General features: G+C 37.9%; 1 protein-coding gene across 1 annotated transcript; it reads right to left on the bottom strand.

The window, feature by feature from the left end:
* Positions 1-1036: 1036 nt before the first annotated feature.
* Positions 1037-11785, bottom strand: SLC30A1 (solute carrier family 30 member 1). The gene is made up of 2 exons (XM_007426869.4): positions 10738-11785; positions 1037-6009 (listed from the first exon to the last, which is right to left on the bottom strand). The coding sequence occupies exons 1-2, from the start codon at positions 11357-11359 to the stop codon at positions 5111-5113; spliced, it is 1521 nt and encodes a 506-aa protein (XP_007426931.1). The 5' UTR covers positions 11360-11785; the 3' UTR covers positions 1037-5110.
* Between the last annotated feature and the right edge of the window lie 13765 nt (positions 11786-25550).

The raw sequence follows: 25550 nt of genomic DNA, 5'->3' as shown, positions 1-25550 counted from the left end.
ATGCCATTTTTTTTCATAGTGCCTATGGATTTTTTTTTCCTTCTAGGACTAATATTGTAGCTAGGAGTATAGGGAGTGAAGAGGAAAGAATTTCATTAGGAGCATCATAAGGGAGAACAAAATTAGGCCTGCCTCACGAACACTTTTTTGAAAATTTTCAAGTAGATGTAATTTTAAATAAAGAACTTCAGCACTTCCAAGAAACACACAACCTTTAAATGATTAAAACTACAAACCACATAGCTAAAATACGACAGCTTTTTGTCCCAATTTATATAGCATCCCTCACTATAAACAATACATTTAGGATATGTTGAACAGATTAATAAAAGAACCGGCCTTGTGGGGCATTTTACCTAATAGAGATAGTAGTACCTAGCCAAATTGCTAAGCAGAGTTGAACCTAGTTAGTATTTGGATGGAAGACAACCAGGGAATCCCGGGGCTTTAGATTAGACTTGGAAGCTTTATGTTTTTAATAGCATTGCCATTCTGTAGATTTTAAACCTTTCTTTGATGGTGCAACCTTACTATTCATGGTCTTGAAAAGTTGAGTAATGCTTCTATTCATTTGAAAAACTATAGACAACTTGCTGATCCATTAGGAAAAAATAAAATTTTATTAAAACGTTACTTAAACAAATATGCAAATATGATATCCTCTATAGCTCTTATTAACTGCTCAGGATAGAGAGGAAGAGGGTGAAGACTCAGTTGAATTTTTTGATTTTCAGACCTGACCTGCATGTGTCATTACAGGTAGATCAAGCCATGAAGAAGAAAGTATAGTTCATAAGCCAGCCAAGCATATGCACACAAATAATGCTCTTGACAAACATTCACCTTCCAGCTGGATTCGTGCTTGAGATGTTAAGATAAATTAAATCCTTGTATATACACCAATCATACCAATTCTGCATTTAGCCAAACCTCCATTTATTTAGATAATGCTAACATCTCCAAAGCCATTTTAGCAAGTGAAGTGGGCTGTTAAAAGGGAGAGGGGGAAGACAAAGTACTGTGCTAATTATCATAGTTCATTTAGCAACATTTATTTCCTTCTCAATCTTTAGTTTATATGCAAAGAAACACCATAGCAGAATTTAACAGAAGCTCATTGTTATCGATAGTACTGTAATCAATATAGATATACCAGCTAAATCTCCCAAACACTAGTTTCAAATGCAACCCATACAGCACAAAAGGAGTTGCCTCCCTCCCTACAGCAGAGCATGTGGATTCAGAAACTATGCTCAAGAAGACTTTAATACATACATACAGCAAGTGGTGAAAAAATCAGGCTCACATATTTCTAAGACATGGAAGTGATCTTCACACAGGCAGTTTAATGACATAACCCAAGATCATACAAATGAATGAAAGCTCCTGTTATCAGTAAGGCTGCATTTGGTTTAACACAGAAGAAGGAGAATATGATCAAATACCTTATTTCAGGCACATGAAATATTAGTACCATTCAATCCACCAAGAGGCAATGAGATGGTGCAAGACAGAAACAAACTACATTATAATATTCAATAATTGTTCTGTAAACATAAGCCAGAGTCCCAAAAATGCTACATTGATGCTGTTGTGAAATTAAAGCAGCATATTTAAATATTGTACTTAATACCCTTACATATGCAATACATGTTTCATAAAACTTTAAAAAATAAAAAAGAGGAGATGCAGAGTTAAAATGATTTCCCCCATCAAGGAGAAGTGTCAGAAAGTGCATTTTACCCCCAACAGTTTCCCATTAACTCAATGGACTCAGTACCTCGGTTCTCTCCAATACAGGCCCCAGCTGCAAACTGCTTTACATAGAGCAAGAGTGCCCAATGCTCACAGCTGAAAGAAAGGCAAACCTTAACAAAGACATCTGGAGCAGTACTTCTTTCAAGTAGTTTTGAAGCATTCTGCAAAACTTTCAGTAACACTTTTAAACACACAGTCCTGCTTGGAAAGGCCTATCTTTCTTTTACAGGCCACTCTTTCAAACACTTAGGTAGCAATAGTCCCATTGTTTACCATCATCTGAGTACTTTCAATGTTATGTATCATACAGTGACACAGCACTCACCCAACTGTGCATTTGTGATGAAACACATACTGCACACGATGAATATATACACTATAACTTCTGGGGAAAAAATCATGTGAAATTGTAGCAAAATAGATTCACATAGCAATCTCACATTTATTGTAGGTTAAGTAAGTTTATCACAAAAGCATATACTGAGCAGAATGTGTCCACTATCACTGGTCTAACTCTAACTGAAACATTCCACCCCCCAATACAGTGCCACTCAGAAGAAAAAATAGCTTGCAAAATTGGCTTCAATATTCAATATAATCAAGTACAAAAAGGAAAAAAAAAGCTTCCTGTAGTTGAAGATATTCAAGGTGTTCAATTTTATTTCAGATATAACTAGGAAATGACCTAGCTAATATTCCTGAAACATTACCTGTGAAAATATGGATACAACATATTCTGCCACAAAAACAAGCTGTTGTACAATAAAAAGCAGGACCAAACTCAGCAAACATGTAAGATGCTTTCCTATTTTATCACTGTATTGCATACTCAAATGAAAGCTAAACTTTGTGCTTTACTGAGATGATGCAGCAAAGTTTCTTTTGAAAGAAGAAATAAAAATCAGAAACAGCCCATTACTGTATATTCCATTGGGTACACAAACTAACCTAAATAAAAACCAGTTCATGCTAAGAAGTTGAAAAGTGAGGCTTGTAATTTTTTTAATGAATCCAAACTTTAAAGCATTCAAAAATTAGGAAGCTTTAGCTGCAAGACTTCTAATTTATAATATTTTATAATATTATTTAACTTTTTTGTGTCCGTTCATACATTCATGCTTGCACATTTCCAGAGTTCTGACACCATTTTTTTCAATTAGGCTAGCAACATGAGAATTATATCGCACAATTATTTCATGCTTGGAATGATATATGGGAAGCAAATTATGAGTATTAACAGGTGGCCTTTAAAACAAAAGAAACACAAATGCTTTGCAAATGTACTTGATCATTTTAGAAGTAAAATGTTATAACGCACCATAATGTTAACTGTGGAATAGCTTTATTATGTAAAATAAAGGAGGACTGCAACACTCACCTCACCTACACACTTTCCTTGTTGTGTCTTTTCTCTATGCATTTTAGAATCTTATACACTATTGGAAAAAAAGTTAACAGCTCTAAAAATGCTTCATTATTAATTGACATTAATGTAAACTCAGAATGTGTAATCAGCCCTATTTTTAATAATCTGGAAGTGAAAACAAAAGCTGGCTGTGCGGTTTAAAACTTGTAACCAGTGGAACCATAATGTTTTAAGAAGCTAGAGCAGGTCTATAAATTCATGCACAAGTGACTAATAGACTTGAGAAACTTTCCTCTACTTCATTTTACAAAGTACTTTGTGGAATTGCCTTTAAAATCTTCCAGTGGATACAAGATTGAATTAAGCAGGAATTGTGTTGGACTATGCAAACTGTCACAGGTAAGAGTACTGACTGAAGGCAGTTAAGACATCAGAATAACCATAATTTATAACAGTGTTCAGAAATCTAGTGCCTTCCAAATGTTTTGGACTAACTTACCTTATCACTCCTCTAACTATTGGGCATACTGCTGTAGATGATGGTCCAAATCATCTAGAATACAGTTGGGGAAGATGAGTTTACTACAACTGGAATAAATTGCACTGAGACTTTGGCTCACATGTCTTCCTGTCCCCTCTCCTATATGGCCAAAAGAAAGCCAGAAGTATTCTGATAAATCACTTTTTGGCTTTTCCAAACCTGACAAACTGTAGCTCACAGTAACCACATTTCTCTGTAACAATTTCAGCCAATTCAAACTTGTTCCTTCAATTTGTTTGAAAAAAGACTTCAAACTAGGAATTAAGACAATGGTTTAGGATTTGGGTAGAACCCTAAACTGAAGCTAATAAGCAAAAACTTCTCATCACTAGTCCTCATGGATGCGCTGGAGAGAAATGGGTGTGCCCATCAGCTCTAAGCTTACTGAAATTCATTCCTGTTACAAATAAAGTTTATAACCAGCGCTGCAGACGGCAATCTTGTTCCATAGGCTGCTGCCTAGAGTTCACTACGAATAAAGTATTCCAGCTAAGTAATTTTATCCAACAAAAAAATAAATGGCTCAGTAAAGTCATAAATACTTTTACAAAAGTAAGAAATATATTAAAGTTTTAGCAATATATGCTGATGAATTTGATTAGTTATGTTTTTTCCCCAGGTTTTTTTTTATAATTATAAATCAGAGGCAATATCTCTATTCTGGTACGCCACACTGCTAAGACAGAGACCAGCTCTGGCTCTCTAGTCCCAGCAAACTCTATTATAGAGTTTAAATTCTAAGATCTATATAATATTTAAAAGGAAAAAGGTAAGGAGAAAAAAAGTGTATCCTGTTTTTGTCTGAACAGCTAATCTTACAGTCCAGGTAATATGCAAGTAATTTTCCAATTCCTATTTAGTAAGCAACTGATTTTTGTTATATCACAGGACCAATACAAAAATGGGATCTTTGTCAATGTTGCTGGATATGTTTTAAAATGCCATTATTAATGCTACATAGTATATTTATTTAAAATAGCATTCATTTTCACCTAATAGGAAATCTAACCATTTCCCAAGCAATTAACTTTTTAAAAAGATTCTGTCAAATTTGGTGTCCTCTCTTTATAGCTGTAATTTTAAAAAAGGTAGCACACACACAAATCAACAAGCAGAAAGAACAATCCCAAAAAGAAGCTTAATACAAACTAATTTCAGGGAAAAGGGAATTATTGAAGAATCATTTTAATTTTTAATTCAACAAAAATGCATCAGGCAGAAAGTTGAAACTGGCTCTGCATAATTGTTGTGCTAGTTAGCCTCAAGTTAACACAAACATGTTGTGTCAGGACAGCATGTTCTTTTCAACAGGATTTCACTGTTGTGACAAGGACAGGAACTTCACCAACTACATTTCTTTGCAACTTCTCTTTTTAATAGTAGTCTTTCCTCTTGCAATCAATTTGTAGTTGAATCCATACTTCAATTCAGCATAACTTTGGGAATTACAAAGATGATTCAAATTGTTTGCTGGGATTAGGCTCTGCTTCTAATTTTACAGCTGGTATGCATTCTGATTTAGTCCTCCGGGTTTTGTGATGTGGAGAGTCAATCACTATTTCAGAGCAAGAAATACTAATTGAAGGGGACTTTTCTATCTTCTTTGCAGTAGCCTTTTCCACACTCCCACAACACTGCTTCAGAGCACATTGGGTTCTGCACGGAAGTTCACATTTACTCACACCATCATCAGAGCTTACAACGGCAAACTCAGGCTGAATGGTTGTTGCATGTATCCCTTCATCATGGAAAATCTCCTTAATATCTTTTGCCACTTTCATGTACGTTTCTGGATCCTTACATTTTATATGAGCAGTGCCAATTATCCTGCTTCCTGCCAGCTGCCAAACATGCAATTCATGGACAGCTTCTACTTCTTCCAGTTTACGGAGTTTCTCATTTAAAGAGCGAATATCAATTTGCTTAGGAACAGTTTGCAAAAGAATAAGGGCGGATTCTTTAAGCAGAGGATAAGTAGTATAGAGTAGAATGCAAACCATGATCAGACACAGTGCAGGATCTAAATATAGAACCCAGCAAGGACCAGCTACAGGAATTTGCTCTAGTTCAGTTGGAGAAAAATGAGTGAAGTTTTTACAATGGTCATTAACACACAGATTGATGCAATCCCCAACCTTCGGGCATGGAGTCCAGTAAGAGTAAAATATTAGGGCATTCACTACTACAATAACAGAACCCAAGGCATCTCCAAGAACATGAAGGAATACTCCACGCATATTGAGCTGAGCACTAGTGTCTTCTTCAACCTCCATGTCTATAGAGGAGTGACTGCTAATATTTCCATTTGGTTGCAGTTCCATTTGGCTCTCTTTTACCGCATCACCTGCAAAGACAAGAGCAACATTGTTAGGCAAATATGAACTTTGTGACTAAGTTAGCAACATGTACATGAAGGAGATCAATTAAAAATAGCTATTTTCTTAGCAGAAGTCTGGATCCAGAAGTATTTACATTACTATGTCTGCCTTGCAGAAACATTTAGTGATTTCTCAAGGGCTCTAGAACTTAAACTTTTTCCATATCCTGGAACTGTCTTTACAACATGTAATAGAAGACCCAATGTTAATGTTTCAACAAATAATCAAAATTCTTCTCCTCTCCTTTCAAAACTTTCTAATCGTAAGCTGTAAATTAGAATAGAGTGCTATACTGCTGATGCAATCCTTGTTATGTCGGCCAAATGGTACTCCTCTGGGTCCTGACATTAGCTTCAGACCAAAGCTTTAGAGCAACAATCCCCAATCTAGTGCTTTCAGGATACTTTGGACCAACTACCATAATCCCCAGCTGCACTGTCAACTGTCTAATAATGATGGGAGTTGGCTAGAAGTTCTGGAGAATTCCATACTGTGAAAGGCTGCTTTATGATTCAAAGCCAATCTCTTTGCTCAAGCACTCATTAGCTTTCCTAGATTTATTAAATTGAGGCAAAATTCTAATAATCATAATTAGATATGAATAAAAGGAAAAAGGAATATGCAGGCATATACTATACTGAAAGATTTGGAGAAAGAACTAAGACATTTGGTACTTTCAAAAATAAGCTGTTCTCTTAAGCATAATGAACAATTTACTTTAAAAAAATGAAACACCCACTGGGCATAAGACACATACACAGAAAAACTATCACTGCAGTTATATAATAGAGTAATTTACATATGCCTGAATGCATACTCACATTGACACATCAAGGAAGCAGTGGAAATTATCAGTCAAAAGGAGAGAGAATTGTTAAGATTAGGAGTATGAAAGCTGATGGCCTCACTATTAACCTTGCTGGATATGGAAGAGCATCAGATAGCATATCCTGACCATGACTTTATATTGTCAAATGCACTAACTGTTATTCATCTCTTTTATAAGTGAAATGCAGAGTATTCTGGATTTTGATACTGGGCTGAGTCCAGGATTTGCTTCCAATCACACTGGTATCCTAAGCTAATTCACAATGATTTGAATCTAGACTAGAATCTAGACTAGACACACTAGAAAAAAATGATTTTCATCAATCTCTCTTCTCCTTGTAAAACTTAGCACTACTTCCAGTGAATCCTCCCAGAGTAGATGTGGGGAAGGAGGCATAAATTTTTCCGTTCAGGATAGTCTGGCAGTTTTAGAGTTTATTAATGTTTGCTTTTTGAGTGATTTTGAGAAGCAAGAATTCCATGTCTGGCTCCAATGGCTAGGAGAGAGAAGAAGGGGTAAATCAACCAAAAAAAGCTGCAGAGAAATTAAAGAAAGTAGCTTCCCTGTAGCTACCTCCATGTGGTCAGACTGAATTATGTTGGAAGACCACCTGCTATGGATTAAATAGATAGATAGGAAGAAACCAGAAGCAGTTTTACATATGCATTATGCATATACTCATGATCTTGGCTTCTCAATGGTCAGTCCCTGATGGCCTACTTGAAATGGACTTGATCTGTTCATCCTCCATCTCAGGCCTTAGTCAAAGTGCCTAATCTAAACAAAAAAGTGACAACTGAAGCCAATGAAAATAAGAAGAAAATTGCCAAGTGCAAATATTGCACACAAAAGTATGCCAATAATACTATGAGGATGAAGTAGCATTTACTACAAAATATGTCCTGAAAGAATATAGGCCATTTACAGAAAACTAATAAAACTACAAAGTGTTGAAGCATCATCACCTGAGAAAAGTCTATACTGGGAATCCCACTGTTCTGAGCTTTCCAATAAAAGTTATTTTTTCTATGTACCAAAGCTTTTACTTTCTTTGAACCTAATAAAATAGGCTAAATTTAACTTTTTTCACATCAAATAATGCTGTCCAAATACTTGTGCTGACTATAGATACTGAGACAAAAATCCAAAACAAATCATACTTATTGCATAGGAACATTTGCATACAGTATTCAATTTTTTTTCCAGAAAACCCACATCTTGGGGAAGGAACTATATAAAACTGCAAGTTGAATGGGAGGGAATGAAAATTGCCTTTTTGCCCACTCTCTCAGTTAAATTCTAGATTTGGTTCAGCAGCATTCTGCAGACAAAAAATAAGCAATTGTTTTCACGCTGGAAAACAAAAAGGACAAAACAGCCATTATATCAAGAGAGACCATTTTTTTCTGGGTGCTGTATTACAAAATGGGTTTAAGAATAGTTATGTTGCAGATACTGATGATGAGCAAAATGCTATTTGCTCAATGATTTCAGCAATGTAACCGGTGGAACTTGAATCATCTCCCACACTCATTTCACTAAACTGACTCCACCTCTATAATGATTTCTACAACTCCCAATGGTGGAGCTCAAGAGTTAAGTTTGTGGGTGCTGAAAACAGCAATTATATATGTATTAATATACCAGGAATGCTGTACATATGTGCTTCTAGTTAAACATTTGAGCCTAAAACTTTCAAGTTTTAACAGCCACTATAGGAACTACTTAAGGAGACATATGTTTGTTCTTAGGACCAAAACTCTGTGAACAGGATTTGAAGGACAGGCTACCATGATGAACTATTGCCAGGGCTATTTTATGCCGCACTAGTAATTTGCAAAACTTAGATTTAAATAATCTGGATTAACCAATAAATACCATCATTCTGAGAAGCATTTCCAGTATCATCTTACCAAGATACATCTACTTTTTTAGGTGTGAGTTCATTTGCAAAACCTTTAGCAATGAAGTAGTTCCTAGATTTGGATTTCCAAAAACTTTGTGTTTTAGATTTAACTGATAATAAAATAAGATAAAACGTTTTGATCACATTTAGCCACAGCTAAAGACATAGTTTTGCAACTTATTATTAAAATCAGACACTTTTAGGTGTGTGGGGCAAATACACCTGCATAATCACACTGGCGCAACTGATCTTACTGTATAAATCAGTTGACAATAATCCCAAGGCCAAATGCAAACTTTTAAGAAGAGCAGTTGCTTACATAAATGACAAACACTGATGCCAACAGATAAGTTGGAACAGTGTCAATAAATCCTGATAAGCACTCTGCTTTAGGAATCACAATCCCAGAACTCTGATTAAATTATGAATAAATCAACATTACTATATTAAATTAAATTACAGTTATATGCATAGAATATTGTCAGAGGAATTCACTTCCATGACAGGGAACAAGTTCTATATCTGCAATGTAGCTAACCCTTAAAGGAACAATTCTGTATTTATTTTATTTATTACATTTATATTCTGCCTTTCATTCAGGAGATATAAGTGGCATACACAGCACTTCCATCTTCTATTTTTCCCCACAACCACCACTCTGTTAAGTATGTTGGGCTAAGAGGAAAGCAATTCACCCAGTGAACTTCTAGGGCCGAGGGTGGACTAGAAATTGACAGCAAGTACCCAACACTAGCTCTCAAGTGGCAGTCTGAATAATTAATAATTAAGAAATGGCAATCCAAATAATTTTGTCCAAAAAAAATAGATGATTTGGTGATTAAATCTCTAATGACGACAGATTTAAGCAAAGCAATTAAATCAGAATAAATGCTACAGAAAACTTATTGGTTGATGACTGATGACTTCTCAGTACGTCATGTCTGTAAAAAAGCTAGAGACTACATAATTGGGTAAAGAATGACAAACATTCTGTGTATGCTCAGAGAGAGAACCGCATACCAGATCTACCATGACAGCTGGTGTCTATGTATAATATACTTTCTAGTATAATTAAGTTCTGTGTTAAATTTTGCTACTGGAAAAAGTTCTTCAAGCAATTAGAACCAATATTACACAAAGGCAGCTTTAAGAATCTGCAGTGCTATTAATTGTTCTATTGAAATACATGGAAGAAGGGTGCAAAAGAAGAGGAATATTGAAGGAATTCTTTTCTATGAAAGGAACATTGCTTAGTAATTTTAATTACTTTAAATTCACTACAGGAAAGCTATCTACAACCTTTCACAGTATTTGCCACTGACACAAAATTTTTGCATTTTACTTAAACTAGGTTTCTAGAACGCAGGTTTTTTTTGTAGCTATGAATAACTGATGGACATTTCCTATATTCTGGATTGTCAGAATTCGGTATGATCACAGAAAAATGAGATACAAGAAGTCTTCTCTTTATGGCCTAATGAGGAAGCCTGGAAAGGCCTACAGCAATATTTAGGATCCTAAGATCTAGCAAATCTAGTGAACAAATGAGTAATGCATCACATTAGAGAAAAAGTTGCAATCTCCCAAAGCAAAAGATGCTCCAATCATGTGCTAGGGTATGATGAGGTAACAGTAACCATGGCAGTGGGTTGCCAAGAGAGTAAATTAGGGTCAGCATGCCACAATCTCAGAGCAAAGCAGACCAGCAAAGGATATAATCTCTCCCATGCTCAGCCCAAGGAGAAGGCACAATCTACGCTGGGCCAGGAGGGCTCGGTATAAGTATTCTTTTATCGCCTATTTACGTGGGCAAGATGGAAATCAAGCCCAACGATTCTCACTGGCCTAGGAAGAGCACTTTCTGATGCAGACTTGGGTCTAGATACCTCTGAACATTATCAGCTGAGGTTAGAAGCCCCTCTGCATTTGCTCCCCATACCAACCCCTTCCTCGGCTCACCCAGCTTCTCCAGGCTGACTCCATTGGAGCTGCTGAAATTGTCCACCAGGGTGTTGGTCTCCTCTTCTTTATGTAGGTCGTCTGGAGGCGGCTCCGCCTTGCCTCGGGAGCCGCTCCGGCGGTGGTTTCCCCCTCCGTTCCCGCCATGCGAGTGGCCGTGGCCGCCGGCGCCGTGTTGGTGGAAGAGGCAGAGCCCCAGGACGTTGATGAGCAGCCCGGCGGCTCCGACGCCGATGACCACTAAGGGCTGCTCGATCTCATGGGGCTCGGTGAAGCGCTCGATGGCCTCCAGAAGGATGGTGAAGCAGAGCGCGGTCAGGAAGACGGCGTTGACCAGGGCGCCCATCACCTCGGCCCGCACCCAACCGAAGGTGTTCTTCTTGGTGGCGCGGGTGCGCTGGGCGAAGCGCACGGCGACGAGGGCCACCACCAGAGCCATCACGTCCGAGAGCATGTGGAAGGAGTCCGAGAGCATGGCTAGGGAGGCCGTCAGGCGGCTCACCACCACCTCCACGACGAAGAAGCCGAAAGTCAGCGCCAGCATGCACATCAGCCGCACCCGCCGGCAGCCGTGCCGCCGCCGAGCCGGAGCCGGGCGCTCGCCCGGACTCTCCACGCCCATGCTGCTGGCCTGCGGAGCCGCTCAGCCGCCTAGCGAAGGCGCTGCCGCCGAACCAGACCCGCGAGGGAGGAAGAGCGGGGAAAGCAACACCTCTCCTCAGCCAGTGGAGGTGCCACGGCGACTGCCGCCGGTGAAATCACCGCTGTTGGCGCGGCAGGGCTCCGCAGTAATCCGCCAAGAGCTCCGGGCTTTTGCTCGCCCGCGGGCCAGTAGGCTTCTGGTCGTCGCTGTCGGCGAGCCGCTCCTCTGTGCCTCCGCCGCCGCGCCGTCTCCGAGTCTTTATAGACCGCGTTCCAAGAAGCGTCGGCAACCACCCCGCCGCTCTTTGCAGACGGTTTGAAACTAAACTTTGCACCCGAACCCCCTAATACTCCTTTCCACACGGAACCCCAGAGCCACCCGCCACCAGGCTCCGCCCACTTGGATCTTCCTCATTGGCTACGGCCCCGGCAACCGGGCGGCACTGATCACACCTCCCTGCGCGATTGGCCTCTGGGGATTGTCTCGACAAACCATCCGCCATGCCTCCAGATGGCTTTCCTATTGGTCTGGTTTACCTCAGGCTTCTCGGAGGTACCGCCTAAGAGGCAGTTTTGATTTTGATTTGGTTTTCATTGGAAGAGGAGCTCGGTCACGATGTGCAGCATCCTATCAGTCTTCTCTTTGGACCCGCCTCCGAAAGAGTCATTTTTTCGGGACTGGTGCAAAAGGTGGTGGCGAGGAGGGAACGGAGCGCTTCCTTTTTTCCTCCGCCCTTCCCCCACCCCACCCTTCGCCCCGGTTTTCCACACGTCCCGCCAGGCGGAGGCGGCTCCTTCCTCGCAGAGTCTGCTTGGCGCCCGGCCCGAGCTTCACCTTTTCCCTCGGTGACACTGACAGCTCTTCCCACCCCCGTGACTTGCCGCCGCACCGTGACGTGGAATAAGACTGGGGGAAGGGGAGCTGGAAGGGGGCCAGGACGGGTTGAAGCCTGTCAGCGCGCACGCGACGCGGCGGGCGCAGCCCTCCTCTCGCAGACCCCCTGATTACGCGAATGCATATCTACCGATCAACCCTGCGGGGAGTGAAATAAAGAAAACTGCTGAGGTTTGCATCCTGCCTTTCCTGCAAAGGAGCTCAAACTAGGATGTACTGTATATCTGCCCTGCGTGTTATTCTCATGACGTTCCTGCGAGGTATTTTAAGCTGAGGGAAGAGTACTGGCCCTCCATCTTCCACTGAGGTCTGCAACCAAGAATATGGATCTTATTTTCCTAGTTTCACCTCTGAATTTGTTATTATTGGATTGGTATTAAAAGTTTTTCAGAGAGCCTTGTTAATTTGGTGGCCATCAAGTCAAGCAACAATCACAGAGTTTGCAACAACTTGTTTCTAGGCCAGTGCCTTAACCACTGCACCAAACTGGCTCCCTTAGCCTTTAAGATGCCAGAAGCATTAAACAGTTCAATGTCTCCGAGATTGGACAGACTTGCATCCAAATAAAGGAACAGTGTTCACCTACCCGATCATAAGGAATGTATGAAGTGCAGGGGAAAGTGATGTGATTGTGTTTATCCTTTCTGGGGTGCTTTTGTGTGTGTGTGCATGTGTGCGTGATAGAAAAAAGCTAAGTGGGGTCAGGCCTGAATAGTCCTTGGTGGGAGTTCCTCAGGAAATACCCAGATTTCAGGATAGATGGAGAAGTACATATATCTTGGAAGGAGGCAATGCAAACAATTTCATTGCTACAAAGTTTATGGATGTGTCCAAGACCAAATACTGAGTGCAGCCCAGTGGAGTCCTCACTTTTACAGTTATCTTCTATACTGAGGTAACAATATTGCAAAGGGTCAAACAATAAAGAACACTTGGGTCATAACCTTTATTTTTTTATCCTTTACCACAGCTGTATACCATGATTAAATTGGCAGTTTCATAATTAGAATAGTTGTTAGAACATCTCTTCACCCATTTCTTGTAGAAGACAGTAGGAAGGAACTCATGATTTGAAATATCCCATTTGGACATATCCGATAGTTGACTTTCATTAAAATAAAATAATAGGTATAGGTCTAATAGTTAAATGTATATTAGCCTATTTCTGTCATCTTTGCTGAAGAATGCTATTAAGATTCATTGATAACTTTCATCATAATTTCAATATAACCAATACAACTTTGGCAACTTGTAAAAGGTTAGGAGATATTAATTATTTAGCTATCTAATACTTGTCCACCAGAGGGAGGTCCTGAGAATATCTTCAGACAACATAGCCAATCACTTTTTAAACAGCTTGTTTAGGCTGGTAGCATTTTAGCCTATTGCTTCGTTCCACTGACATGGTTACCATTCAAGCCGCCTATTTCCTGAATGTCATTCTTCTTTTATGAACTTGATGGATATTTCTCAGTAAAAATCCTATTTATGAATTATGAAAATGGTGGCTTGGCAGTTTTGCAGCTACATTTTTATATCAGGTCCTGTTTTGCAAGCAGCCACGGAAATGTATGCAACATGTTCTGGAAACAAAAACAAGGACTGCTTAGCACTTTATTTTGTTTTGGCACTAGGGTGGGGAGAAGACTTTTGTTCCTCTAGGACTTGCAGAAGCACAAGAAAGGACATTGATCGAATGATAATATTGGACTCTCCCATTGTCAGCTGGAGAAAGAACATTAATAGGCAAGTGAGATTGCAAGTTGGTTTCACACAATTTAATGAGAAACTGGATGGAAATACTATGGTGTGAAAAATCCTGAGATTGATCTGTTTAGCTTAATTCTTATATTTGATCTTATGAAGGGCAATTCAGACACAAGAAAATGCCAATTTATATCAGCTTCATAATCTTTCATATTTAGTCAGGGCCTTTGGATGTAAAGAAAAATAGTTAAAACAAACAGAAGAAAAGCAAAACAAAATAGGCTAGAGCTGTTCCAGATCTGGCACTTTAAAACTACTTCAGAACAATGCATTTCATAAATAGTTCACTTTGAATCATACTTAAAGAAGAACTACGTGGCATGAAGCATACCAACACTGTTCGTAGGAGTTTCCATTTAAGCAAATACTGCACCCAACCCTTAGAGTATTATACCTAGAAAATCTCTTCTTGAGAAAAATATTAGGGCTAAGTGTACATCTTTTCTTCCTCTGCCTTGGACACTGCTTAATGAGGACATTTGAGGTTAAAACAGATTAAGGTTCTTTCAATTGCCTTGTGCTTATGCAACATGATGCTAAATACGTCATTATGGGTCATAGTTAAGTTGAGTTCCCTTTGTGAAATAAGACAGCACATTCTACTTTTGACTCTTTGATCTTTGATTTCCTGGAATTTACACACCTACCTTAATGATGCTGCCATCTGAATTCTACCCTTGAATACCAAAAATACAGTTTGAATACCAAAAATACAGTCTAATGTTCACACATCTTATCTGATGTCTAGTCAAAATTAAATAGGATTCCCTTTTAAGTTTTGGTTGCTATAATTTATTAATTTATTTAAATTATTTATAGAACCACCCATCTCATAGTAGTGACTCTGGGCAGTGTACAAGAATTAAAACTACCACCACAATATATAACTCATTACTCCCTGGTTAAATGAAAACGAGATACTTCCAGTACACAGAATAAGATTAATGCACACCACTCCCAAAGTTAGAAATAGAAATCTAGTCTGTAACACACTCTTCCCTGAGTCTTTCATTTTATCTCTCTTAAACAGTCCTCCAGTGAAGGAGGCAGCCACTTTCTTTCCATTGTAATGGATATCTTAGCAAGTCTTTGGGTGTGCCAGCACTATGTTATATTTAAGAGTACATAGACAGCTTGTTGAGTCCTGAGTGCTATTAAATAAGCTAACAATTAAAGCCAAAGTTTTGATTAATACTGCTCAAATAAATTGCAAATATTCAAAGGAACAAAGGATAACACATACTGTATACTGAAGTGTTATCCAGGCACTCCCATTTTTTTCCCTTCTACTCAATTGGCTCCTTTTTGTTTCTCTTCCTAGACCACAATATATCCCACTAATTGTAAATCACAATAAAGCAGGGCTACCACAGTAAAGCATCCAATGGCGGGAGGAGGAATTGAGAGATTCAGAAATTTCAGGGAATTAAGAGATTGAGAGATTTCCACATCTGAAAGAGTAGAGTAGTTGGTGTTTTCAACCTTGCCCCACAATCTTATAAAATTCAGAAGAAAGAATATGCAAAAATTCCAATGTTTAAATTGTTGCCTCCAATTCTGTCATTTTCATACATCTTTCAGAGAAATGATTCATGTGGAAGCAAAATGTAGAGCAGATATGTATAAACATCTTGTATCAGAGGTGTGAATATAGAGAAAAGTCAAGGAGAAAACAATTCAAATGAATACAAAATAGTAGTATATCACACGTCTTGTGGATGACAATTACAGAATGTACAGAATAAGGTAGAATTACAGGCAATGCAGGGAGTGTTTTATTTTTATATTGATTTCATGAGGTAAGGAAATCCTTCCTGAAAGCTGTAAATTGAGTCAGGAAGAAAATATTAATTTCTTCCTTACACTGATTATGATGATTTGGTGGAAGGATTTAAAAATTATTTTCTCCCTGCATTTAGGTTACTTACATACATTTAGATAACCAGAGACTCTGGACTTAATGGTCAGGGCTGGATGCTATTTTGATTGTAGTATATTTTGGGTTCTGAATAATAATTATTACCCATCCAATAACTGTAGTTCAAATAATCTTAATTGATTTAAGAGGGGTTTGTTTAGATGATAATTATTTACTTCAAAACACGGTAAGCCAGGCTTACTACAGGCTTATTCCTCTGTGTGGGTTTTGAATAAACAACCATCTTTTCATTGATAGGCAGTCTGAATTTTGCTCCCTCAACTTAAGTAAATAAGTATGTTTAAAAAGGTCTGCATCCTTCTAATCTTATTAGTAGAAACATTTTAATAATGCATTTAGTTCCATTCATTAACACATTACAGCCAGTTAATAATTTGGAATGAAACTTCACTTCAGAAACCCATTAACAACTGGGTCTATGCTGGCAGGAGCTGTGGGTAGAGTGATTCACTACCCTCTTTAGTTCATTAGTTTATCTTGTCTAGCAGTAGAAATAAGAATGGAACTTGGCTGCTCCCACTTAATATCTGTGGATCTCCTAATTCTTTCTATGATCTAGATCTTTCTATGATCTAAAAGATCTATGGATCTTTTAATTCCAGGCTGGCACTCCCAGCTTCTGTGCATGTCACTTAAGGTAACTAGAAGCAAAGGTAACCAGGGCTGCCATCTCTTAACCATTAAAAAAGGCATCCTCAAGTTCAGCTCAAATCCTGGTGAGCTGTTATGCAATTTTCTTGACAGTGTTATTGACATGGTTTGTCATTTCTTTTTTCAACTTCCCAATCCCAGTAGCTCTAGAGCAGTGTTTCTCAACCTTGGCAACTTGAAGATGTGTGGACTTCAACTTCCCTGCTGGCTTGGGAATTCTGATTCCATGTGGAAGGGAAATCCTTCCTGAAAGCTGTAAACTGAGGCAGGAAGAAAGCATCTGTTTTTCCTTTCAGATATTATGAATCAGTTCTTCAATTAATATATAATATTTAAGCACATTTAGTCATTATAAGTAAAGTAACACATGGGGGATGGTTCCCCCCCCCAGGATATATATATTCAGTTGAACACCTGAAGTGTGTTTTGCCATTATAGTTGTACAAATTCCAGTGTTTTAAAGACGAAGACAGCAGTTCTCTCAGTATGAAGTTAATTGGGCATGCTCACTAGCCAGAGAATACTGAATCCACTCAAAGAATGAAAGCAGAGATAAAGTGAGAATGGAATGGAGCATCGTGGAGTTGATCATGGATGGATGGCCAACTGGAGAAAAAAATTTCCTACTAGGAGCTTGAGAACTACAGTAACATAAGATTTTAGTACAGGTCCTACTAATTATTCCATACATTCATTGGCATGTGTTGTAAAATTACTTTCAAATATGTCAGGGGATAAACAGACATTTGTATCCAAAAACACAGCTCTTAAATAAGAGAGGCTTTTAAAATGTATTTCTTTTTGAAAGAAAACCATACATAATATGCCACACATAGCTGAATAGGACCTGGGCATAAAGTGCAACGTGAGGAAAAAATTGGTTTAGTATCAGTTTGGAGGGTGTGGATTAAAAACAGTCATTATAGCCAGTTAGAAGGCTGTTAATCTTAATTTGAGGTGGCTACTAGTCAATCCAAGAATAACTGGCTCAAATTACTGATCTATATAGACTGCTAATTAATGTAGTTTTATATTAAATGAATAGATGTGATTTTAATGGTACACCTAGGAAAATAACTTAAATATTTAAGATGCAGCCTCTCCTAAATAATCAGAATAAATGCAGCTGGGATCAGACATAGCCACAAGCAGTTATTTATGGCAGGAGCTATCAGCATGTATAACTGCAATTCAGAAAATTCATAAAAACAGAGTTGCTTTTCATTTCAGGCTGTATATAATGTTAAGATTGCATTCTTTTATTTTGCGAAAATTACTTTTTAGCAACTGATCTGATCTGAACTTGTGCTTACAAAATTACACAAGGGGATTAGGTTTCTATAGCTTGCCTAATCATACATTTCTACTGTAATCTGTACATGTGAAACCTCTCTTAAAGCAGATTAGGGGAGCTTCATGTGCAAGACAGTCACATGGATACAGGAAAATGTTGAGCCAAAGAAATGTAGCCTGGAGATACCACTAGAAATGACAGAAAAGAGAAAAATGGGTGGGGGGAGCTTTTATATTCTGTGATGAAACAAAAAACTGAATCCCCAATACAACTTGTATAAGTTTTCTATTATAAATGGAAAAGACAACTTCTGTTTTTGTCTTTACTACTTTGCCTTTAAGAAATTGATGTTTTCTGATGGACCACACATGGCAGTCATTTTATAAAGGATGGTGACAATACATTTTCCAAATAATGCACTGTAAGGCTACCAGTTCTGGGCTCCAAAAAATCTATTCAACCATTAGGTTGCAGCAACAGAAATTCCAATCTCTTTGCTGCCATCCATTGATCATCCAGATATTTGCAGCCCAAGACTGTTAGTTCAATATACTGTTATTGCAGTACTATACGCTTCTGGCCACTCTTTTTCCATGTTGAAGTATTTTAACCCCTGTAAAACCAAACGAACAGGATATCACAACAATAAGTGTGTCTGTGTTATGGACAATAATGATAGCTCTTCAGGACTGCTTCAGAAAGTTTCTTAATAGATGCCCAGTTGAGATCAATAAGAGAAAGTTCACTTTGCTTTCTTTTAAAGCATCTGTTTTGTCAGGGGGAAGGGGAATCAATCTTCACTACCGTCAGTTTAATGCCAAATTTAATGTTAAATTCATTGGAGGAACTGAGAATGAAATAATCAGTGCACACATGTAAATCTTCAGTTCCCATTTTTTTCCTCTGCCCCATACCATGGAATGGGCAACTGAGCTATGTTCACTAAATAGATTTTAAAAAACAGTGGGTATAGATTGAAGCTGAAATTCTTCCATTAGAATTTAAGATATGTTTACATTTATATCAGATCTAGTACTGTCTTTTTATTTTAATATTCTGTTATTTATTCTGTAATTTTATGGTTTCAAATTGCTCCAGTAGCATTTGCCAGTTGAGTGGTATGTAAACTGAACAATGTATTAACTGAACAAACAAACAAACAAACAATATTTGTCAGTGAATCCAAACTATTGCTTTGAATGATGAAATAATCAAGGATATCTAACTGTAATGCTTCTTAATCAACCTGCTATGAGATTTCCAAGTCTTTTAGAAAAGACTCTGAGAGCCAGATTTTTTTTTCTGGCTAATGTTAAATGATGTCTGGCTTTCAAGTTACAATATTTGAACCCCAATAATTTACATGTATAATGCAGGCATATACAATCTGGCAGATGGTAAATCTTAAACAATAGGCCTTGTGTGAGAAACTGGTGGTCTGGAATAAATGGGATACAACAGGCCATATGTTAACACTTTACTATGAGAAGAGGCAATTTCCATATTAGAACTAATCATAATGTGTGGTGGCATCATAACATTAGTAGATACTGGCATACTTGTGCATGTTGTAACTTATTTTAATGTAGCAAAAACATCAGGTGTGGTTTAGAAACAAAAGAAAACAGTGGCGATAATTATTTGTTGCATAACTCTAGGAAGAATTCACCCTGGAATCTTCAGCCAAATGTTGATATATTCAATCCATAAGCAATGAGATTTGTTAGATCCTTTTTTCCTTGCCTACACTGGGATTTAGGCCATAATCCTAGAAGATCTCTGCACTAGTTATTGGTAGCATCTCTCAGCCAAACTGTAACAATATAGTTATTGGATTTGTTACAGGATTCAAGGGAAGCCCTGTTATTTTAGTCGAATGCAAAATTTGCTGCTGTCATGAAAAATATGTAGATGGAAAACTACTTGAGCTGGTCTACCAGCTGGCAAAATGGTTAAAATGGGCAAAATTATTTTTAGGATTTCTTCAATCCTTGGCTATGAACAGAATGATGTAATATTGTATAAACATACAGTATTCTGTTCAGAATATCTTGTTTTATTCTAAATGGGCAAAATAATTTTCTGAAAGGGGCCAATATATTTATCCACTAGCTTTGTGCAGGAGACCTGAGGTGGGAGCAATGCATGAATGACACTAGCAGGAGACCTGGACCTGTGGCAACTGGTCAGGAAGATTAGTAGGTGAACTGGGATGGGACCAGCAATGAAGGAGATCAAGGAGAGATTTGGGGCAGGAGACAAAGAAGCCATCAGGAGACTAGGGTTTGAAGCAGTCGTGAAGGAGCTAAGCATACTTCATTCTTCCCAAATCATCATATTTTGACCTACCATCTGATACAGATTAATACACAAATTCTGCCTCTATTATCTTTAAAATGTTCTGCTGTTTATACTGCTCTATACTCAGTATTTCCTACTTTTATGTATGCTGTCAATAGGCAGATAAAATGGGAGTCATATATATATGACTTCAGTTCTACTATTAAAATTAAAATAGATGAACGGACTGTTTTTTAACTTATAGGATGACGTGTAAGTTAAATTGAGCAGAAAATACAGTACCTCCCTCTTCCACCACACAGGAAAGGTATATTTCTCCCCCTGTAGAGGTATGCCCTATATATTACAAATCCGTACTGCACCTAGTTATAATCTGTCTGTTGATCGTTTCCAGACCTGCAGTCCTTTTATGTGGATTAAAAAGGACTGTGTGCCAAAAAGACCTACTTTTATGGTTCCTTCAGTTGAATACCTGCTATTCTGCAGTGTTTTCTCTGGGACCTTCTTAACTGGAGGCTAAATTTTTACCTTTGGTATTAAAAGTCTGTGATTTCCTCTCTGTCTTTAAGGTTATATGGAGTAATTTTATAAGTGAGCAACTGTTTCTTACTGATCAACAAATGCTTGTGTAATAACAATTTAGTTTTGGACTGTCATAATATTCAGTGTCCAATTTTTGTCATCCTATATTTCCATGTATTTGTTCCACTTTTCTCACTCCAAAGAGGCTGTCCAGCAGGTGGCTCTTAGTTTTACTTTCACATTTTTCTTTCATTATACAAGCAAACAAAACTATAAACTACTTTCCATATTATTGTATTTTTTTTCTTTTAGAAAATGTTAGCAAGGGACAATGTGGGCATACACAAGCAGCACATCCTTATTTTCAGTCCTTCTAAACATTGCAGACTGAAAGATGTAGAACTTTATAACTGCAGAAAGGTACAATTGCATCATTTTGTCATACAATACCAGTTACTAAATAATAATTACTGCTGGGGAACAAGAGTAGAAGGGTTTCTTGTGTGTGCTTGGTTTACATGAAAAATATGTTGTCCAACTAGAAAGGCTACATGTTCTTATAAGAAAGACCCAACTTTAAGCCCTGCCGCCTTCAAAGCGAGGAAGAACATCTGATGGAAACCCCCAAATCACTTCTAGTCAGAATAGTTAACGTTGTAATTGATGGGTCAGTACCTGATTCAGTAGGGCTGCTTCACTGTATTTATCTGCCTGCCATATTTAACTACCAGCATATAACTGCAGCGATGGAGTCTCAGTTGTCTGAATCGTGAAGTCTCAAGATAAACAACTCATAACTAACTGTAATCTTTCGGTTTCCAGCTGAGATGCTGAGTTGGTTCAAGACCATCCTGAATCTTCATTTTCTATCTTACCTTCCAAAAGGATTTAGCCTCTCCAATGTTTTTATTGTACATCCATTTAATAAGTATCTGCATGTATCTTTTGTTCAAGGTAAACTTGAACATCGATTAACCCAAAAACAATAAGACTATTAGTAGACCCTTTTGTCTGAAACAAAGGCTACATAGGCAGATTATGTCACAATCCTAATGCCCAGTAAGTATAATTTCTGATTGCACTGGCAGGGTGGGAGACACTATACTGTACTTAAGTTTGGATACAGGGAAGCAGTGAACATTATTATTTCTATTCATTTTAAATGGGCAAAGTGATTACTCTTTCTTTCCAATCTTTCTTTCCAATCTTTGAAACAGGTCATATGATTTTGTTTTATTTAATCAGGGCTCATTTATTTCTTTTTATTTTATTTATGTAATCATTTATGATTATTTTTATTGATCATGTGCTATCAAGTCGGTGGTGACTTTTATTGATATTTCTTCCTCCAATTTTAAAATCACATTCATCTTCTTATCCAGCTTCCCTTCAGCATATAGTTGACTAAATAAAGGAGGATAGGCAGCCTTGTCTCACTCCTTTGCCAGCCTGGAGCCATTCTGTTTTGCCATGTTCCATCTGGACTGTAGCTTCCTGACCTGTGTATGTTTCACATGAGGACAATGAGATGTTCTGGGATTCCTATTTTTCTAAGGACATTCCACAGCTTGACATGATCAAAGAACCTCACCCAGAGGTTTCATATAGATGCTGAATAAGAGAGTGTTGAACCCCACAAAGGAAGGGACTAGGGAGTAACCTCTCCCCTGCAACCAACACCAACTGCAACTGGCCCTGAAGGAAGGAAAAGAACCACTGAAAAATGGTGGCCTCAATTCCCAACTACCAGAGCCTGTCCAGAAAGATACCACAGATCATTGATAAGCACAACCAAGGTTGTCTCCATACTGAATCCTGGCTTGAAAACTGACTGAAATGGGTCTAGATTCATTTCATTTAAAAAAACAAACAAAAGAAAACTACAGGTAGTCCTTGCTTAATGACCACAATAGAGACCAGAAAATTGGTTGTTAAGCAGTGCGGTCGTTAAGTGAGTCACCACATGACTGGACCTGATTTTACAACCATTTTTATGATGGTCATAAAGTGCATGACCATGGTCATTAAGCAAATCACCATAGTCATTAAGCAAATCACATAGTCATTAAGTGAATCCAGCTTCCGCAATGGACTTTTTTGCTGCAAACAGGCAAAGAAGGTGAATCACGGTCACATGACCACAGGATGCTGCAACTGGTCATAAATGTGAGCCAGTTGCCAAGTGCCCTAATTGCAATCACATGACCATGGGGGTGGTGCAACAGTTTGTGACAGTTGTAAGTGTGAGTACAGGTCGTAAAGCACTTTTTCCAAAGCCGTGGTAACTTTGAACCATCGTTAAATAAATGGTCATTAAGCAAGGACTACCTGTAATACACTGCAAAATAAAGCCTGAAGTTTGGGGTTCTATATATACACCCCAGGGATATTCTTAGAAACTAAAGCAAAGGAGGTCTATAAACCACATTATTACTGCTGACCACTATTTTGTTTGGAACTGTGCACACCCTGACATTGTGTGATTGCCCATGTCCACAGTTGCCACCATTTTGAATCCTTTCAAAATTCTAAATGTGTCCATTACCCCCACCCTCAAAACTGAGGACGTTATCTAAGCCAGTGGCAGTCAGAGGGTCCATGACATCATGGCAAATCAGCCACTCATTATCTGAAAAAAATCATTGCTCGTGGAGCATGAACATATTAATGTTATCATAAGAAAACATAATAACAACCCAATTTTGTATATTTTAATCAGTCAATTCTCTTGGACCATCCATTTTATGATAAGCAAATCTGGATTTTACTTTATACCACTCTTGTATTTAAAGGCACATGAAAATGTACATCAGGACAGGTGCTCCTCATGGAATCTGTCACTGAAAGTGGCTGTATCATGATATATATGTGATCCATCAGCCACCTCCTGCCTTTAGTCATGCAGAAACACACTACAACATGTGTTAAATACATAGCTTATATCTGCCCTTCTTCTGTTTTTTTTAATGTAAAACAGGGCGAAACCTTGATGAAGACTACATCTTATACCATTAGTCACTTTCTTTGCAAAATCCTGTCCCCCACTGAATACAAGAAGTTAACTGGTGGATAAAGATGTTTTTTTCTTTTTCATTTTTTAACCCACTAGATCAGGAGTGCTGTTTGTGAAGTAACTGGTTGCGGAAAGGATTTAAGCCACCCACACATAATGGTGCATATCAGGATTGGCCTCTTCTTGAGAACAATTAATAAAAAAAGAAAAGCAGAAGCACACACAATGTATATAAAACATTGTGTAGTTTAGTTCACAGTGTAAATGTCCTCTGTTGAATTACAATAAAAAAGGTAATAATTAATGCCAATAAAAGGTAGAGAATATTATAATATTATAATTCAAAGCAAAATGTCTCTCTTCAATTCTTGACCTATAATCCTGTCTCAAATTCAAGTTTGTTTGTTTGTACACACTTAAATCAATATAATTAATCCTAATATAAGAAAAAGCAAGCTAAGTAATGGAGATAGGGATGTTGAACGAAGATTAATTGGCAGCCCTGAATAACATTTCAACCATCGTTACGTGTTTTCCTTCCATCCCATAAAGCAGAAACTTCCCCGTTTTTTTAAAAAGGAAGTATCAAATGTGGATTAAGCAATGTTTTTATTTCCAAGTGGGTGTAACCCAGTTTCAGTGAAATTAAATCTTTAAATCTGTCCTTTGTTCTGTGTCTTGACGGTTTAAAAAATAACAAACAATAGAAGTAGAGCAACATTAAGATATGATCAAGCTTTCCCAACAACTGTAGCTGTTCAGAACCTGGATTTAGGCTAACCCATTACTAATTATATCCTTAGTATGAATGTTAATCATATACATAAGTATTACAAAATGAAAAAGAAATACTGTCAAGGTGATTCACAGATGGAGATGGCTCAGAAGATACAGAAACAGGTGTCTCCATTGATACTTTGATTAAAAAGTAGATAATGTACTGCTTATTACCACAACAACATTTAAGGATATCTGGTATTGCTTTAAATAGTTTATTCTGTAGCAGAAAAGAAAAAGAAACTGTGTATCTTCACCTTAATTGGATGTTCAAAATACTTTTGACAAAGTTCCTCATCAAAGACTCCTGACTAAGGGGCAAGATTTGGTTTGTCCACTAACAAACCTAATCTGGTATAAAGAATAGAAAACAGAGAATATAATAAAATAGGCAGACTTTATTATAGACAGAAATATAATGTGAAAGATTTAAGATAGTCAGAAGGTTGCATTTCTTCATATAGCATGTGAAGTTTGCCATCAGAAGATACAAGAATGGCTACCGATTTTCATGTCCTTGAAAGAGGATTAGACTAATTTGTGGTGGATAGAAATGTAGTAAGTAAATATGATGCCCTTTCTGAGGAATAAATATTTGTTGAAAGAAGCTAAAATGGCTTTATAGGAATATGTTTCTGCCCATGGTTGTTACACAGAAATGCAGTTTGGTATGTCAGAAGAAACATACCAGGGGGAAAGGGTATTTAAGTGTGTATAATAAAACAAGAAGGGATAGGACACTGTTCCTCACATTATTCTAAATGTGGAATGAACATGCCCCACTAATCAATTTTTTTCATTTATAACCTCATGACATTGCCTTCAACTCATCCTCAGCCCACAGCTCACAGCCCACAGCTCAAATCATTCTTAGAAGTTCTGATTTTAAGAGTGTTTTCTTCTTTCTCCCAGCACTATTTTTGCCATGGATATGTTCTGGCAGACTTCACTAACTATGTTGTTCCTGATGCAGTTAGGGGTTGGGATCATAACATCTCCCCTCTGGTCTCTG

Source organism: Python bivittatus, unplaced genomic scaffold, assembly GCF_059951505.1.
Source record: "Python bivittatus isolate LINGU-HERP-01145 unplaced genomic scaffold, Pbiv_v1 ctg000020_np1212, whole genome shotgun sequence".
NCBI lineage: Eukaryota > Metazoa > Chordata > Lepidosauria > Squamata > Pythonidae > Python > Python bivittatus.
The sequence above is the reverse complement of the archived record's forward strand: the minus strand, read 5'-3'. Positions and strand labels throughout refer to the sequence as shown.

Coding starts and splice junctions, on each gene's coding strand:
- SLC30A1 (XM_007426869.4), bottom strand. CDS start 11,359: ATGGGCGTGGAGAGTCCGGGCGAGCGCCCGGCTCCGGCTCGGCGGCGG. Junction 6,010..10,737: donor AGTCAGCCTGGAGAAGCTGG/GTGAGCCGAGGA, acceptor TTGTCTTTGCAG/GTGATGCGGTAAAAGAGAGC.